General features: G+C 39.2%; 1 protein-coding gene across 1 annotated transcript in view; it reads left to right on the top strand.

Annotated features, from left to right (window-relative positions):
• Positions 1–18852, top strand: part of LOC139175735 (acid-sensing ion channel 2-like) — a 259104-nt gene that overhangs the window by 231907 nt on the left and 8345 nt on the right. The window contains exons 4-8 of the mRNA XM_070766970.1: positions 5491–5641; positions 8254–8310; positions 11612–11765; positions 13706–13797; positions 17531–17610. Of these exons, the coding sequence (XP_070623071.1) occupies positions 5491–5641; positions 8254–8310; positions 11612–11765; positions 13706–13797; positions 17531–17610 (534 nt within the window). The remainder of the gene's footprint in view (positions 1–5490; positions 5642–8253; positions 8311–11611; positions 11766–13705; positions 13798–17530; positions 17611–18852) is intronic.

Here is an 18852-nt window from a genome sequence, read left to right as displayed (position 1 = left end):
GCCCCAAGAAGGTCCACTCCCCCTCTAGACCTGATGGGGATTCCCGATCACTCTTCAGGCTCCTCCGGAGATAGGGGATATGGCAAAGGGCCTTCAGAAGGCCCCTCTATGACCAAGGTGGGTCAGATTGCAGGGACAAGGCTTCACTTTCCATGATTGGTCAATGGTTGCACGGTACCATAGCTAAGGCTTTGGACTTTCAGGCACTACCACGACCTGACTCAAGATGCAGGGCAGCTATGATGGCAACATGGGCCACACAAGTGTCCAACAAAGAAGTCTGCAGGGCAGCCACTTGGGCTTCTCCTACACCTTTTATCTGCCACTACAAAATTAACATTTTCATTTTGGTGGAAATTGGCCTTTGAACGCAGGGTGTTGCAAAAAGTGCATTTGAGGCAGGAAGGATCTTCTGACCAGACTTAATCCTCCCTATAGACAGACAGCTTTGGTATGTCTCACACTTGGATGTCTCCACCCACTATGGAAAAGATGGAGGTTCTTACCTGATACGCCTCTTCTCATAGAATGGAGCCAACGTCCAATCTTTCTCGAAATCAGCCTGGTTATGGTTGGGACTTCAAATTGTAATCTGTTTGGTCTGTTGACTGGAAGTTGGAGGAACACAACTTGAGTCTGTACCACAGTCTTCGCCAAAGAGGGGAGAAATGGTGGCAGAAGCAGTGAGCCACAATTTGATAGACTCAGTCTTGATTGGCTGAATGGACAATGTCATCCCACACTTGAATGTTGGCTCCACCTTACGAGAAGAGACGTATCAGGTGAGAACCAACGCCCTTCTGTCTTGAACCAAATACTTTCAGAGTAGCTATTTCTTTTTATTGTATTGCAACTCTCTTGCACGACTGTTCCTTTCACATACGTAACAGCAGTACTTGGTATATCCAAGTTGCATTCCAAGTGGAAGAGCCATTATCATTATATCTCCCCAAGTATTTCAGTTGAACTTGATGTATTGGCTATTTTTCAGCAATGTTCCATGTTTTCATATGTTTCTTTTATGTTTGCAGCATAGCCAACTATGGTTTTTCCAATAGTAATTTATGGCTGTGAGATTTGAACCATAAGGAAGGATGAGCGTCAAAAACTTGATGCTTTCACATTGTTCTATTAAAGAAGACTCTTGAGAGTCCCTTGGATTGCAAGGGGATCAAATCGGTCAATCCTAAAGAAAAACAATCCTGACTATTGTTTGGAAGGAGAGATACTGAAGCTAAAGTGCAAATGTTCTGGATGCCTAATGAGAAGAGAGCATTCATTGGAAAGGACACTGGTGTTGGGAAAGATTGAAAATCTATAAGCTACATCCAGACATATTCAAGAACCAAAATCAGTGAAATCAATCTGTATAAAACACAATCTACTCAAATTATCTCCAATAATTTGGAATTCTTGAAATTCCAAGATTATATAAATATATACTGTATAGGCTTCTATGGAATCCTGTTATTGATGCGCCTAGAGGTTTTCAACATATATACCATGCTGGGAAAGAAAACCTTTTTCTAAAATTCAGGTACATATACAAAAAAAAAATAGAATTACCTTAGGCTGCTATTTTTCACTTTGTTAACTTTTCTTTAAAGTTGGAATATGAAATCAGGGTGTCCAGTAAATAAATGTCAGAGCAAGCGCATTTATCATCCCTATGACACATTTATGTGACTTTCAAATTTTAAATGATGATTAATTTAAGAAAAATTACCATTTAATGGCTATTGCAAATCTTTTCAAGAAAAAAAATAATGATAGGTTCAGCTAATTATGGAAATGTGATACTTAGAATGCTACATTGGCTCATTTGGTGTGATCTTGTGCTGCAGTGATTTCTTTTCAGAGAAAAGTTATTTCACTTATTAATTATGTTCCAGAAAACTCACTGATTTTTGTAATCTCATGTTCCATTAAAATATATACCAGTGATTTGGAAGCTAAAAGGTCAGTAGAAATTGATATTGTGCATTTTTATGATTGGAAAATATTCTTTTCTCCAAAAGTTTTTATTTTTATTTTTTTATACAAAGTCCATTTTTATAACTATACACAATATGCCTTAAATATATCAATGACATATATACAGTAGAGTCTCAATTATCTGTCCTTGGGTCATCCAACATTCCGGCTTATCTGTTGTCATGGCTGTCATGGCTGCTTGGGGGCGTGGCTGTAGCCGTCAGGCATGGGGGAACTGAGACATCTCCCCCGGGCCTATACAGTTTATACATGGTATGTTTGTGTGTATGCTTGCTTTTAATAATGGGGTTTTTAGTGTTTTTAAAAATTATTAGATTTGTTCTTACATTGTCTTTGTTACTGTTGTGAGCCGCCCCGAGTGTACGGAGAGGGGCGGCATACAAATCTAATAAATAATAATAATAATAATAATAATAATAATAATAATAATAATAATTTCTGCGCCCCCAGGCATGCCCCCAAACATAGCAGCCGCGACGGGGAAGGCAACGTGCAGAGCCAGTCCCCCTTAAATGCCCCCAAACGTTGTAATGAAAAGGAAGAAGGTTGTGCTGTACTAAGCAAAACTGTGTTCCTACACAAGTAGCCTTTTTTTTAAAAAAATGCAAAAATCAAATGCATAATATATATCTAACAAGGTAGGGAAAATATGAAGACATGGCTGCTAGCATTTTTTCCCAAAACTTTCATCATAGGATGTGATTACGTTGCCTTTTGTGTAATGCAATAATGCATTGTGTCTATCTGTATTCTTCTCTAGTATTGATCTATGTGGTTGTGTGTACATGTGCACCAACAGTAGGCTGTGTGTAATCTTTTCAGGGTCATTTAACCAGAAAGGAAAAGAATTTAGAAAAAAATGGCCATCAACTTTCTTAGTGCCACTCAACTGCCTCTACTTTAGGGATAAACTGATTAAATTTCCCACTAGCTCTTGGCCAATTTTTGAATTTGATATTTCTTTTTCTAGTTTCTCCTTCATCCCTATTGTAAAGTTGATACCATTGGTCTAGAAGACCTCCAATGTCCCTTCCAACATTATGATTCGGTGATGTTTTTGAGATTGGTAGAATCCTGAGTAATTCCCACTGATTTATCATGACAGGGGAAACAAGCCGGGTATGGCTTCAACCCACAGAAAGAAACTTATTAAGTTTCTGCATTTGTATAGGCAACCTTCTTTCCAGGAATTAATCAGCATGTATGCAAACAGAGCCACAGAGCCAGACACAGGGGGAAGCAAGATGGTACAAATAATATTCCAGTTAATAGCCTTATGATGATGGTAGGACTTGTATCATCATCTTGTTCTTTTTCTGGCCTCTTCTTTGCAGACACTGCTTTGCAGACCTCTCTCTGTAGATATGTTGCATGCCAGTTCTGGAAGACATTATTTCTGTTTGCTTCATATTGTAGCATGGGAAATTGGGAGCGGTTTTTTTTTTCTTGGAGTAGTAGTAACAAAATTCCTTACTCAAGGATGAATGTGCCTCCACCTGCATGGAAATCGTACCCAGTTGCACGTGAAGGTTTGATTTTACCATGTGATCAGCTTGTGGGTGTCAGGCAGGGTTGGGGACCTTCAACTGGGTGGGGAAACCCTGGAAGCATTCAGATTTGGATTTCCACGAATGCACCAACATGACATCTCTAATAATTTGGAACTTTGAGGAACTTCTAACCTCCGATTTTTATTTTTTGGGGGATGTTTACTGGAACACTGAAAGTATAATCCGGGATAGATGCTTATGTATTGTGTCTATATGTATGTGCATTTATGCTTTCCTCTTATGCTCTGTCATTTTTGGGGCAGTAGGAAGATTATTTACACTTCGCTTAGTGTCTTGACAGGTTGGAGTGGGAGTTTAACATGAAATATTTGGGATTTTTCCAAAGCTGTTTCTTGCTTGGGAATGCATGGGTTTTTTCCCCCTTAATTTCTTTTCGGTGCCTTTGACTGTACACAAGCCATTCTCAAGTTCCACCTTACTTTTGCATGCTCCTTTCCCACACCAGACTGGATCATGTTCTTTTTATTATCTGAAGACCAGCATAATCTTCTGGCAGATCAGCGTACTCTGGACTCCTTTTACCTCATTTATTTTTCATTTACTTTTTGGTTAGGAAGAATAAAGATAAGTTTACTGAGTGAAATTTCTCTCTGCTCCTTAATCTCCTAGAGATTTCTGTTGAGGAACTTTGACTTTTCGAAAATGTTATGGGATGGGTACATATAACAGATTTGTATGTTGGATACAAACACTTAATTTCAAAATAATTTTAAAAGGGAGAAAGCCAATCTATATTTGCAGAAATACAACTACAGTGATACCTCGTCTTACAAATGCCTCGTCATACAAACTTTTCGAGATACAAACCCTGGGTTTAAGATTTTTTTGCCTCTTCTTACAAACTATTTTCACCTTAAAAACCCACCACCGCTGCTGGGATGCCCCGCCTCCGGACTTCCGTTGCCAGCGAAGCACCTGTTTTTGCGTTGCTGGGATGCCCCTGAGGCTCCTCTCCATGGAAAACACCACCTTCCATGTTTTTGTGATGCTGCAGGGGAATCCTAGCAGGGGAATCCCAGCAGTGCAAAAATGGGTGCTTCGCTGGCAACAGAAGTCCATAGGTGGGGTTTCCCAGCGAGGGGAGCCTCAGCGAAATAGCACCATCACAAAAACACAGAGGTCCGGAGGTGGGGTTTTGAGGACTTTGGGTTTTTTGCAATGCTGTGATTTTACTTATGCTCCCTTCGCTGGGAAACCCCACCTCCAGACTTCCGTTGCCAGCGAAGCGCTCGTTTTTGCAATGCTGGGATTCCCCTGCAGCATCGCAAAAACACAGAAGTCCGGAGGTGGGGTTTCCCATGGAGGGGAGTTTCAGGGGAATCCCAGCAGCGCAAAAACGGGCACTTCGGCTGGCAAAAGGGGTGAATTTTGGGCTTGCATGCATTAATCGCTTTTCCATTGATTCCTATGGGAAACATTGTTTCATCTTAAAAAACTTTTCACCTTAAGAACCTCATCCCGGAACCAATTAAGTTTCTAAGACAAGGTATCACTGTATAGTCATGGTCATTCTCATGCTCCTAATAGTAAAACATAGAGAGGATGGTGTTTCTTAGAATATCCACAATTGCAAGAAGTTTGAGAATCACTCAGTGCATATAGCAAATCAGGGGAACTGGCCAGAAAAGAAAGAGTCATGTTGTCTATGCTGTTTTTATCATTATGTTTGGTTTTTTAAAACATCTGTGTCTTTTACTATTATTTTCTGTCTGCATTTTTTAACATCACCCAGAGAAATTCAGTACTGTGCAATCAGAATAATAAAATGAATGAATAAGTCAAGGTGAGATTAAATCATTTTGCCAACAGTGCAAAACTGAAATGCATACCTTTACTTAATTTTGAGTGTTTAGAATTGTTATGGTTAGGAATAAACACCATTATTTGCCACCTGTAGATTCAGTTCTCTGCCTTTTCCTTACAGCTGACATACCTTCCACCTCCATGGGGTGAGTGCCACTCATCAGATTTCGGCCTGGAGTTTTTCCCCATCTACAGCATCACTGCATGCAGGATCAGTTGTGAGACCCGCTATGTGGTAGAGAATTGCAATTGCAAAATGGTTCATATGCCAGGTATGTCTTTTGAAATGAGTTCTCCCAGAATACAGACTGCATGTAGAAACTATCTTTGAACTCTAACTTATCTGGAGGATAAGTAGCTGTAGAGATAACTGTGATTTGGTTTGAATCCATCCTTCACTCTCTTCTTTAAATTAGTAAATCTTACATTCAGGTTATCACTATAACCAAGTCAGTTACTTTCAGTAACCAAGTCAGATGCTCCCTAGGTGCAACGCAAAGAATTCAAACCTTAATCACTCAAAAGTGGTCTCTACTGTTATTAATGTTATGTTCCTCAAAATACTAGTGTATTAATAATAGAGATTTGCTTTCTGAAGTAATTAAAATAAACCTTAATAGCTAGATATATAAAGATATAAAGAGCTTTTATATCAAATAATTTCAGACCTTTCCCAATATGTGCCTGATTTTTCATTTCAAATCTTTTCCTGCCTTCATTGTATTTGTTTTTAGAAACAAAGAGGCAAAAACACTGTTTTTGTGTAAATCTGCATGCTTTAAGTTTCACGCTTAAGGATAAACATTAACAAATTCATTTTTAATAGTAACTGTATTAGAGATTATAAATTACAGCAGTAAAAACTGATACACACTAAAAAAATTAAGAATGAAAAGAAAAAGTAGAAAAAAAGAAAATATATAAAGAGAAATAAAAAGGAAGAATATAGCAGAGAAAAGAGAAATGTATAAGTGATTATGTACTTCATCATGTCAGGGAAATACTTTAAGAGTTGACCAGCTGATATAATGCAGGGAGTGAGTCAACAAGGTTTTTAGGCTGATCTGATTTTAAGAGGCTGTATATAAGAGAGGGCCTGTGAGAGCATCTCTGTGTGTGCTTCCATGCTATAGTTGATGATTGATTGCCTGACTTTGCCTAATACATGTATGTATATGTTCCTTGTATATAAACCATTATTTGAAAGACAAACCTGTTTACTGTATTTGGCTTCTGAGTTGTCTCAGAATAGTCACACTGTGTGCACTTTGACACATCTCAACTATAAATAATTTTATTAACTGATCACCTCCTTTTAAAATATAACATGCATGGGTGTGAATATGTGTGTGTGTATGTATGCTTGTGTACCTTGACTATCATTAAATGTTGTACCTTATGATCTCTCTTCCTATATCTTATCTATTATCTATAACCAAAACCATAAAAGATGGTCTTTTAAATCCTGGTGTCAGTAAAAATCCATTAAAGGCTACCAGAAATAATGTATCTATTCTGATCTTGATAAGACAAGCTAACTTTATATTCCTTCCTTTTACTTCTAACAAACTTAATCTTTATTTCATTAAAATAAATGTTTAAATTATTTTTTTCTTTCTCACAGGATTCTTAAAAACTTTAGCAAATTTTTTTTGTAAAACCAATATAGGAAAATTATCCAGGTCTCCTTCTTGGTTTATTGTTTGCATATCCCTTTTAATTATTAACACATAAGCTGGTTGCTTTTTAATGTCCAGTGTAACATTTTTTCGTCTTATCATTTTCAGTCTCAATCTTGTCAGATAAAATGTCTTCTTCTTCCATAACAACTCTTAGATATAGTCTCCATAGAGGCAAATGACTCTGTTGACACTGTTAAAACTAACTGCTGAGACCATTGTTCAAAAATATTTATTTATCTAATTTTATCACAATTATCTAATTCCATATAATTTATGGAATTTATATAACCACCCTCTTCACAAGCAATTTTCGCAACACACAACAAAAATATCCTTTAATATATCCAATGTTCTGTAATTTTAAATTGAGTTTATATATTCTTCTCCTTTAATCTTGAAATCCCTTTAATGTCCAGTTTTTAAAATCTTTTTTTTAATCAAACCAAAAACATTTTTCAACAGTAAGCCTAATAAATTTGATGGGATTTAGTTTAGATAAGCATTTAGGAAATGATGCAGTTATCTCTCTAACAGTAGTCTTTGATTTCACAGATAAATATTAATTGTGGCTTTTTGGATGTGCAGGATGCATGAAAATTGTTGCATAGAGTTATACACATATAGAATGGAACGGAACAGAATAGAATAGAATTCTTTATTTGCCAAGTGTGATTGGACAAAGATTTTGTCTTGGTGCACATGCTCTCAGTGAATATAAAATAAAAGATAAATTGATCAAGAATCATAAGGTACAATACTTAATGATAGTCTGGGTACATATAAGCACACACACACGTATATTCATATACATGCATACCTACATCTCCCAGATCTTTATAAACAGAGTAGCTTAGGTTTTGCAGACACACTGAATGTCCTTCATGCTTTCCTTATTCAAATCATAATGCTGAAAACTGATGTAGGTTGTTAGCAATCCAATCATTTTGAGAAAGAAGAAAACAAGAAGAGATAGATGCACCCCTCTTCTTCCATTATATTATTGTGACAGTGCCAACAAAGGAAGAAAAAATTCAGGGAATGCAATACCCACACCTGGACTCTCTAATTGCCACGTTTCCCTTGTGAATTTTGTTTGTCACTATATGACTGAAACCCAAAAGTGCTTTTCCTAAGCATTTTAGAGAGAAAGCCATCATTTCTAAAGTTATAATAAAAATGACCCAATTTTTTAATATATATAGGGGATGCTCCATTTTGTACACCAGAGCAGTATAAGGAGTGTGCAGAGCCTGCACTAGGTAAGTTATTTCACCATCAGGATGGCTTATTTCTTCAAAAGAATCACATTTTGGACTGGTAATGTATTGTTACAGAATATGTTACATGAGAATGAAAGTTCCTCTGCATACATACAGTCTTGCACACAACCAAGCAAACATCAGCTGTCCCCTTGAAGGAAGGTTTGTGCAAAACCTCCATATAAACGTCAGCTGCAATGTAACTTGTTTTTCCAGAACTTGTCATTTTTGCCTGTGATGACCCTTGGGAAAAACTGGGAAGAGTCTGAAGAATGAAATTCGCATAAATTCCTCTTAGTTCATGTTTAAATTTGCAGTGCCCAAATTCACTTTTTCTCCTCAGTTGATCCAAGGAGGTGAACACATTTTGCCTTGAAATTCATTAGAAACATGTATTGCAAAGTCCCAAGGGTGCTTTTTCAGGAAGCAAGTGGACTTCCTTGTTTTTCTTTTGAAGACATTGCACTTCTCATCCAAGAAGCTTCTTCAGCTCTGACAGGATAGTGGAGAATAGAAGGAATTATATTCCTTGTGGCTAGCTGGTCACGGTATCCTTTTAGAGGGTCATTGAAGCCTATGGAGGTTTATCTGTGTTCTCCAAGTCATCTGAGTGGTGCTACTGGTTCCTGTAATCTGCAGTTTTTTCCTCTGGAAATCCATTCCTGCTCCCACATTATTCCAAGGGTGTTTGTTAGTACTATCTATGTAATAGTTGGGTTTGGCAATATATAAACAAGCTAACCAGGAATGCTTGTATGTATTGAAACACTATGACTTCAAGAGTTAGTGTTGGGAATTGCCATAAGAGGGCGCCAGAAACGTGATTCTCTCCATGTGTGTTTTTCTGCTCATTTTGTGCTGATTCATTGTGACTGCTGTAGTAAGAACTGTGTATTAAATGATAGTTTATGTATTTGTAAGGTTTATAAGTAAGGCTTGTAGTATTGTTAACTTATTGAGAGATATTGACTGATTTGACTGTATGACTATATTGTTTAGCTTGACTACAATATTTGCTATAGTCATTAATATTCTATATACTGTATCTGATTTGTGTGACTGAACTGTTATTCATGTTTACTATCTGCTGGAGATCTGCTAGAATTCCATGTTTTCTTTATATACAGTGGTACCTCGGTACTCGACCACAATTCGTTCCACAAGTGTGGTCGAGAACCGATTTGGTCGAGTACCAAATTTATTTATCCCACAGGAAATAATGGAAATGGATTTAATTGGTTCCCAGCCCCTGTTAACTCGCTGGGAACCAATTAAATCTATTTTCTTTATTTCCAATGGGATAAATAAATTCACTACTCCAAGCTGCAGGAAAGGTGGGGGCTGCTGGAAGCAATGAGGAAAGGAGCCCCCAGAAGCTGCCATCCCGGCAGCTTTAGGGGGCTGAGGAGCTCTCTAAGAGCTCCAAGCTGCAGGAAGGATGGGGGCTGCTGCAATCTTGGCAGCTTCTGGGGGCTCTTTTCCTCATTGCTTCCTTTTATTACCTGTAAGCAGCTTCAAAAACTTTCTCCTTCCCTGTGGCTGCAACAGCGGCGATTTCCCTTCCAGTAGCAACAGCGCCGGGAACGTCACGTGATGAAGGGAAGCTGCCGGAGCCATCTCAGCAGTTGCTGCCGCTCCAGCAGCTTCCCTTCATTACGTGACTTCCCGGCGCTCTTGCTACTGGAAGGGAAATCGCCGCTGTTGCAGCCACAGGGAAGGAGAAAGTTTTTGAAGCTGCTTACAGGTAATAAGAGGAAGCAATGAGGAAAGGAGCCCCCAGAAGCTGCCAAGATTACAGCAGCCCCCACCTTTCCTGCAGCTTGGAGCTCTTAGAGAGCTCCTCAGCCCCCTGAAGCTGCCGGGATTACATTTCGTATAATGAACAAAATTTTCTCTGGCTGTTCGGTATCTGAATTTTTGTTCAGATACCGAAGCAAATTTTTGCCGAAAATTTTGTTCGTTATCCGAAATGTACGAGAAAGGAAGCATTCGAGTACCGAGGTACCACTGTATGTGTATTCTTAATAACTCAGGGGTCACTCTGCATACTCGTTAACAGTGTTCATCCCAAATTGTATAGTTAAAAGTCTATAGAGAACACCCTTAAAATGGTGCGGGAGTGGAAATGAATTTCCAGATTCTACATGAATCAGGAGCACTACTCAGGTGACCCTGAGAACACAAATAGACCTCCAAGTGCTTCAACAACCCTCTAAAAGGATACAAATGATTAGCTGTCTGCAAGGATAGAAATCCTTCCATTCCCCACTGTTCTGTCAGAGCTGAAGAAGCTTCTTGGATGTGGAGTGAAACATCTTCAAAAGAAAAAATAAGAAAGTCCAGTTGCCTCCTGAAAAAGCACCCTTGGGACAACCATGACCTGGATAACTGAGAACCTCTACAGACATGTGCTGTAACGCATTCTCACCGAGACAGAATTCAAAAGCAATATTTTATTTTTCACATTTCAACTTTGTGAACACCTCTGGGCAGCTGCAGTATTAACATGGTATTTATTTAGATTCACATTTCACTAATTCTTGGTTTAGGCACTCATCAGCCCTGCTTAATGCTATAACACTATCCCAAAGTTGATTTTGTTCCTTTCATTTAAGATCAGTCCATGTTGAATTCAAAATGGAGTGCTTTAAGCTTGGGATATTTCAAATTTGAGCTTGGCATATATTTGGAATGATAAGGGCAGCTGTTTCAAATTCAGCAGTTAGTATATTGAATGTAAAACATATGTTTTTGAGTTTGATATATATTAAACATGGAACAATTTGTAAATTTCTGTTTCATTTCTAAAGTTTCACACATCTGAGCATGGAGTGTAATCTAACAACAAGTTTCCATATATTACTGCAAAAAAAAACCCAGGAAAGGCAGTGTCTATTTCTGGCAACAAATTCATTTTCACTACAGCATGTAAATTGGACTTTTGATAGACTTTTTTTAAAAAGGAGAGAATTCATAATGGATTAACCTATCAGTGGCTTTTATTAGCTCTGATTGTTAATAATAGAACTTCAATGAATGTCTTTGGTAAAAAGGAAGAAGAACAATAGTTTCTTAGCTATCTCTGCCATGAGTTACATAAAACCTTCTTGGGACATTGGCCTAGCTATTAATGTGTGGGTATAAATCTGCCTTCTCCAAATGCTTATTCTACCATTTCATGAGCATATAACCCCCTGATCATGTGAGTTATAGTCAGTCCCAACTGAAAGGCATCGTGTTACATAATGCAGGTCTAGCTTGAACTCTCATCAACCCACCTGATTCTTACTTTGCCTTACAGTGCTTCTCGGTGAAAAGGGAAATGATTATTGTGAGTGCCAAACCCCATGCAATTTGACCCGTTACAACAAGGAACTGTCCATGGTTAAGATCCCCAGCAAGACCTCAGCTAAATACCTTGAGAAGAAGTTTAACAAGTCAGAGAAATATATCTCGTACGTAATCCTGGTTTAAATAGGGGTGGAGTAATCATTTTATGAAGTAAAATGTATGCACTTGGGGAAAAGGAATCCTCAATCTGAGTATTGCATTGGCAGTTCTGTGTTAGCAAAAACTTCAGAAGAGAAGGATTTAGGGGTAATGATTTCTGACAGTCTCAAAATGGGTGAGCAGTGTGGTCGGGCAGTAGGAAAAGCAAGTAGGATGCTTGGCTGCATAGCTAGAGTTATAACAAGCAGGAAGAGGGAGATTATGATCCCGCTATATAGAGTGCTGGTGAGACCACATTTGGAATACTGTGTTCAGTTCTGGAGACCTCACCTACAAAAAGATATTGACAAAATTGAACGGGTCCAAAGACAGGCTACAAGAATGGTGGAAGGTCTTAAGCATAAAACGTATCAGGAAAGACTTAATGAACTCAATCTGTATAGTCTGGAGGACAGAAGGAAAGGGGGGGACATGATCGAAACATTTAAATATGTTAAAGGGTTAAATAAGGTTCAGGAGGGAAGTGTTTTTAATAGGAAAGTGAACACAAGAACAAGGGGATACAATCTGAAGTTAGTTGAGGGAAAGATCAAAAGCAACGTGAGAAAATATTATTTCACTGAAAGAGTAGTAGATCCTTGGAACAAACTTCCAGCAGACGTGGTTGGTAAATCCACAGTAACTGAATTTAAACATGCCTGGGATAAACATATATCCATTGTTAGATAAAATACAGGAAATAGTATAAGGGCAGACTAGATGGACCATGAGGTCTTTTTCTGCCGTCACTCTTCTATGTTTCTATGTTTCTAAAATAAACCAAAGGGAGGTTGTGAAATAATAAAACTTATAGTGGTTATTGTCAAGTATCAGTTAGGATTTGTTCATTGGGGATCCTTTCAGGTGTCAGTTTTCAGATTTGTTAGACTTTAGAATCTCAGAAGAATGATGTGTTACTTGCTACTAAAGCCAATAAATAACTCATCCAACTGGACTTGGAATCAGAAATCCAATCATAAAAATTTAGGGTTTCCAGAGTATCAAACATGGCTCAGGGATAGAAGCAAGTGCTTAATCAAACATAGATAGAAGACACAATCTAAAGTCTCCAGTTAAAGGCCAGGAGATTCAGAAGTAGGTACACAATCAAAACAAGCAATAGATTAGATTGATGAAAGATGCAAATGTTCTGTCCATGTACTGTTCAGAAGAGATATATTAGAAATCAAGATTTTACAGGATACTGAATCTTGGGTTTGGTCCCTACAATCAATTATTGTGTCCTGGCAAGCTATTTTTGCAATCAATATTCCTTGAAGCCAAGGAGCTTTGTACAAATGGCCAATCCACAGCCCCCAACCTCTATCATTGGTAAAATTATTAGCATAGATTTTCCAGTTTCATTAGAGTGTGTACCTGACTATCAGTTTTGAGAATGGCGATAGCTTCAAAGAGTTACTGCCTTCAAAGCCCTGCCAACCTTTCATTGTTTGTTGTATATCATTGTTTCCCAGCTGGTACAATTTGGTAGGACTGTAATTTTAAGCATTCTGTGAATTACAGCACCAGCATATCTAGAAAGTGCCAGTTTTGAGAAGGGAGACAAACCTAGTGAGGCATATCTATTGTTTACTGGGACTTTGTTGCATCCTTCTTCAGGATTGTCAGGGTTGCCTATAAACAGCTTTTATTCTTAATCACCTGCACATTTAGAACAAGGAAAAAGTGATGGATAAGATAAGAGTGAATGTTCTGGTTATCAAGAAACTAAAAGGAGGAATGGGATATATGGGACCCTGTTTGAATTATAGCTGTGGTTTGGTACAATGGGGATTTCAGTTAAACAACACTGGGAAAACTGGCATGTTCTCCACCAGTTACTTACTCTCCAGGAATGAATTGCTTCTTCTTGATGTCCTCTGGACCACCTGTTTTCTTTCCTTAGGGAGAATATACTTGTACTGGATATATTCTTCGAAGCTCTTAACTATGAGACCATTGAACAGAGGAAAGCATATGAAGTGGCAGCATTGCTTGGTGAGTAAATATTCTGTGTATATATTCTGTGCATGATTGAAGCATGTAGGCAATGTGGAGTTCAGTCCCATGTGCTAATCCCAGGGAACTCCTGTCAATTAGTGAAGAACAACAGGAAGCAGAAACAAAGCAACATGAGCACAGGGAGAGAAAAAGAGAGATCAAACCAAGAAGCCCTAAGAAATGCCGTAGGCAGCAAATGGCTCTCCTCATTATTTTGACCACTGAATAAATCTGATCCAGGAGCCTTTAGCATCTCTGGCTACATTCTGGTCTACAGGTAGTTCTCGACACACAACCACGATTGATTAGATTAGATTAGATTTATTAGATTTGTATGCCGCCCCTCTCCGGAGACATGGAGCGGCTCACAACAGCAAAACACAGTACAAATCCAATGATTTAAAAAAAAAAACCAGTTAAAATCCTTAATATAAAAAACAGTCATACAAAACAGACATAAAACAGAACGGCCCAGGGGAAATCAATTTCCCCATTCCTGACGGCAAAGGTGGGTTTTAAGTAGTTTTCGAAAGGCAAGGAGGGTGGGGGCAGTCCTGATCTCCGGGGGGAATTGATTCCAGAGGGTCGGGGCCGCCACAGAGAAGGCTCTTCCCCTGGGTCCCGCCAGATGACATTGTTTCGTCGACGGGACCCGGAGAAGGCCAACTCTGCGGGACCTAATCAGTCACTGGGATTCGTGCGGCAGAAGGCGATCCCAGAGGTATTCTGGTCCGATGCCATGAAGGGCTTTATAGGTCATAACCAACACTTTGAATTGTGACCAGAAACCGATCCACAACCAATGCAGACTGCAGAGTGTTGGTGTGACATGGGCATATCTGGGAAAGCCCATGATTGCTCTCGCAGCTGCATTCTGCACAATCTGAAGTTTCCAAACACTCTTCAAAGGTAGCCCCATGTAGAGAGCATTACAGTAGTCGAACCTCGAGATGATGAGGGCATGAGTGACTGAGCAGTGACTCCCGGTCCTGGTAGGGCCGCAACTGGTGCACCAGGCGAACCTGGGCAAACGCCCCCCTCGCCACAGCCGAAAGATGGTTCTCTAATGTTAGCTGTGGATCGAGGAGGACGGCCAAGTTGCAGAACCTCTCTGAGGGGGTCAGTAATTTCCCACCCCTAAGGTAATGGACGGACAGATGGAATTGTCCTTGGGAGGCAAAACCCCCAGCCACTCGTCAGGGTTGAGTTTGAGTCTGTTGACACCCATCCAGACCCTAACAGCCTCCAGGCACCGGCACATCAGTTCCACTGCTTTGTGAGACCAGAATTTTCATTATTAAAAAGGCCAATTGTTAAATGGGCCACGGCAATTTTATGACCTTTTTTGCCACTTTCGTTAAGCAAATCATTGCAGTTGTTAACTGAATCACATCTATGTTAAGCGAATCCAAAGATTCCGCCAGTGGCGGTGCATGTTGGAAACCAGCTGCAAAGGGTTGCAAAGCAACCCCATAACCCTGGGACACTGCAATCATCATAAGTACTTAATTTTAATCACGTGACTATGAGATGCTATGATGGTCATAAGTGTAAGGACCAATTGTTAAATCAGTTTTTTCTCAGTATTATGGTAACTTCAAACAACCACTAAAGAAATGGTTATAAATCAAGGACTACCTGCATTATTAAGAGACTTCTACACTGAGCTCAAAATAATCTTGATTCCACCAGCTCAGAATCATAGTATAATTCATGAAGTTTATGCCGGTCTATGCAGGGAAAATGGGAACATTGAAAAATGATTGCACCACTTTAAATATTCAAGGTAAATTTATTTGTCAGAAGAGTATCAGCCATGCCTGCTATTCTCTGTTGGGCTTTATCCAGTCTTGACGTGAAGCTTTCTTAATTAAGGCACAATAAGGCATATTTGAGTTGTCAAGCAGCCTGTTTTTAGAAAATAATGAAATAATAAAGGGAGAAAAATGAAACAACATTTTTTTTGCTGAGCAGGCAAAGAAAGGTGACACTAGAATCCATTACAGGGAAACTTCTTGCATCAGATTTATACAGGGTTGCACCAATCTCTTAAAGGAGCCATAACTTTCTATTGCTATATTTGAAATATTTGTTATTTTGTATGTGTTCTGTCTGGGTTCCCCCAGACGCCAACACCAACTAAAAAGAGTAGCCAGACACGCTGGTAAAAAGCAAAGTCATTTTATATCTTTTGAAAACAAACACAGATAACAAAAACTGTTCTTACAAACTGGAATGCTGTGAAGCTTCACAGAAGAGTCACGATGGCCAGACAATACAACAGGCTTCTTGCTGGCACACACACCACTGTAGATAATAAAACCCACGCCTCCCCCAAGTTTTCAGCCTTCGAGGCCACAAGCCAGAATCAGAGACACCAAGGATCAAAGCAACGTCACAGGACTCCCAAAAGATAACTCTCCACAATACTGGAAGGGCGGGCCTGCCTTTTCAACCTTTCTGAGGAGAACCACACCCAAACCCAGCTGTTGCCTATTAGGGATGGAAATACCTGGCTAATTGTCCCTTTCGTTGTGCTGCCCTTCTCTGCCTCATATCTATGATGGCTTGTGCGTTCTCATCTAATGACTCCAGGCTACTCGCTGGGGAGAGCTCCCCCCCGGGGGTCTCAGGCTGTTCCCCCTCCTCCTCATTCTGACATTCCTCTTCCCCGTCTGCCTGGTCCTCCTCCTCCTCCTGTTCCTCCCCCTCCCCCTCTGAGCATGGAGCCGGCAGAGTTCCAGCCGTTCCCTGAGGAGCCTCAGACTGAATCACAACAGTATGGATTTCCATTAATGTATCAAGTCTCTTCCCAGATCCTCTGACCCTTATTTAGATATTCTAAGTATGGGATTGCACCTCAAATCATAGAACCACTAGCTGAAACTATACTGAAGAAGATGAGAAAATGATAGAAGCTCTGGTTTACTGTCCATGCACTGAATAAATACTGGTTTAGGAAATCAAATCCTAAACCTTGTATGAGATTTGGGTGAAAAGAAGACAGTTTGAATTTTAGTTTATGTGTCCGAAGCTTTTATTGGCTGCATTTAATCTTATTCCCTGTTGTCATGGAAATGTAAGCCTTCTACTTTCTAAACAATAAACAGATTTCTTCCTGTTTGTATAGAGATCAACTGTGATAATAGCAAGAAAAAAGGGGGGGGGGGATAAATTTGTGCCATACACTTTTACAACAGCTGTAGGGTTTTTATTTTCTTCTATTACTTCTTTTCTTTAATCCAACTCATTCGTGTGTTTTTTAACTTTTTTTTTTTTGGACAACAATACCTTATGGCAATCCTTTGCATTGAGATCTTGTTTTGGATAGGCTTTTGACCTGTTAAAATGAGGCATTGTCTTCAAGCACCTGGCAGTTTAATTTAGTTTAGCTCTTTGTTAAACTGGGGGAGAATGAAGTGCTATAGGAGTAGGAATAGGAACAGGAATGATCATCTCTGGAATATTGGAGGAAGTAAGTAAGTTGAAACTCTGATGAAGAGGAGAGGAGTGGCTTTGATTTTGCCCCAGGAGCTAATCGATGCAGAATTTACACAGCTGTAATTGGAAATCTTTTTCTTTACAACCAGCATAAAAATGCTCAAAATATACTTTTGTTTACTTAGCCTTATATCTGGATAGGGCCTCCCAATCCAAGCAGTTTACTTTGATTTGCACCAAAATACAAGATTAAAATGCTTATTTCTCTTTTTCACCCTTTCTTCTCCAGGTGATATTGGGGGTCAGATGGGTCTTTTTATTGGTGCTAGTATCCTCACTATTCTGGAAGTATTTGACTATATTTATGAGGTAAGTTGCAGCCCTTTCCCTGAGGTAGAGAATAATGTAATCCAGTGGCCATGTATTTTCATGCTGACGGGATGCAAGAATAGATTTCATCCATGGGTCTACTTATCCATGGAGCAAATAGGAATTTGGGTCTCCTGAATATACATTTTGAAATCTCGAAACACAAAATCTAATCACCAAATTTTACATTTCTTCTGTGAGGTTCAATAATGCCAAGCACAATATAAATTTGATTCCAGAAAGGTAGCACAAATCCTGATGGTATTTTTCTCTCTCACACACACAGACTAATATGCATTTTAATTTAATTTTTAAAAGATCCCTGTACAAGGCATTAAATACATATTTTATGTATTTAAGGAACTTGTGGGGGGTACCTTGGTATTCAACCACTTCAAAATTGATTGAAATGGGTACTCAACACACACACACACACACACACACACACCAGTGGTTAAGGCAGAACCACAGCCTAGTGTTTTATCTGATTTGGGATGAAGTGATGATGTGTTGGGTGCTGTTACAAAAACTTTGGGTAGATAGAACCTATCTGAAGGATTAAGCAGCTTTTATCTTTGCTTTGCTTTTCATCATTTGGCATCAGAAAATTACATCTATTCCAAAGGCAAGCAGAGAGAGAACAGTAAAAGGTATCCAGTGGCTCTTAGCAGCCTGTGGATTATCCACTTCTGCTTTGCAGAGCTATTATAAGGAAGCATGTGCTTTGATAGGCAGGTAGCTGTTAACATTTGCTCACACTCACTGATTAAGAGGAGAAGGGTTACAGCATGGATCGAAAGCAATACCACAATTGCTGCCTGTTTTCTAAGGTAACAATGCTGGTTTGGAGATGTTTTCTCTGCTTCTTCTGGATGCCCAGCATCAGCAAATAGCACGATCCTCATGTTGAATCCTCATGTTTTCCCCATCTGAGGTACCCAGTTATGCAGAGAGAAAGAGAATGAGATAAAACCGACCCAGAGTTATCCACTAATGTCATGCTCCTGGGGCAAAGATTGAATCTGGGTTTTCCTAATCCACATGCAGCACCTTAATGCAATCATCCCACCAGCTGTCACAAAGGATTCCTTGCTACAAGTGTGATCAGTGTAGTTTGCTCATTGTTGTCCACATAGAATAAAAAGAGTTTTCTGCATGGAGATGCTGGGTCTTGAGCCTGGAATCTATTCTATGAAAATGCTCTAAGTGTGTATTCTTATATTAAGAAGTATCCCTCTTTCA

The sequence above is a fragment of the Erythrolamprus reginae genome, chromosome Z (assembly GCF_031021105.1).
Source record: "Erythrolamprus reginae isolate rEryReg1 chromosome Z, rEryReg1.hap1, whole genome shotgun sequence".
Taxonomy (NCBI): domain Eukaryota; kingdom Metazoa; phylum Chordata; class Lepidosauria; order Squamata; family Dipsadidae; genus Erythrolamprus; species Erythrolamprus reginae.
Note: the sequence above shows the minus strand (reverse complement) of the source record. Positions and strands in the feature narration are given on the sequence as shown.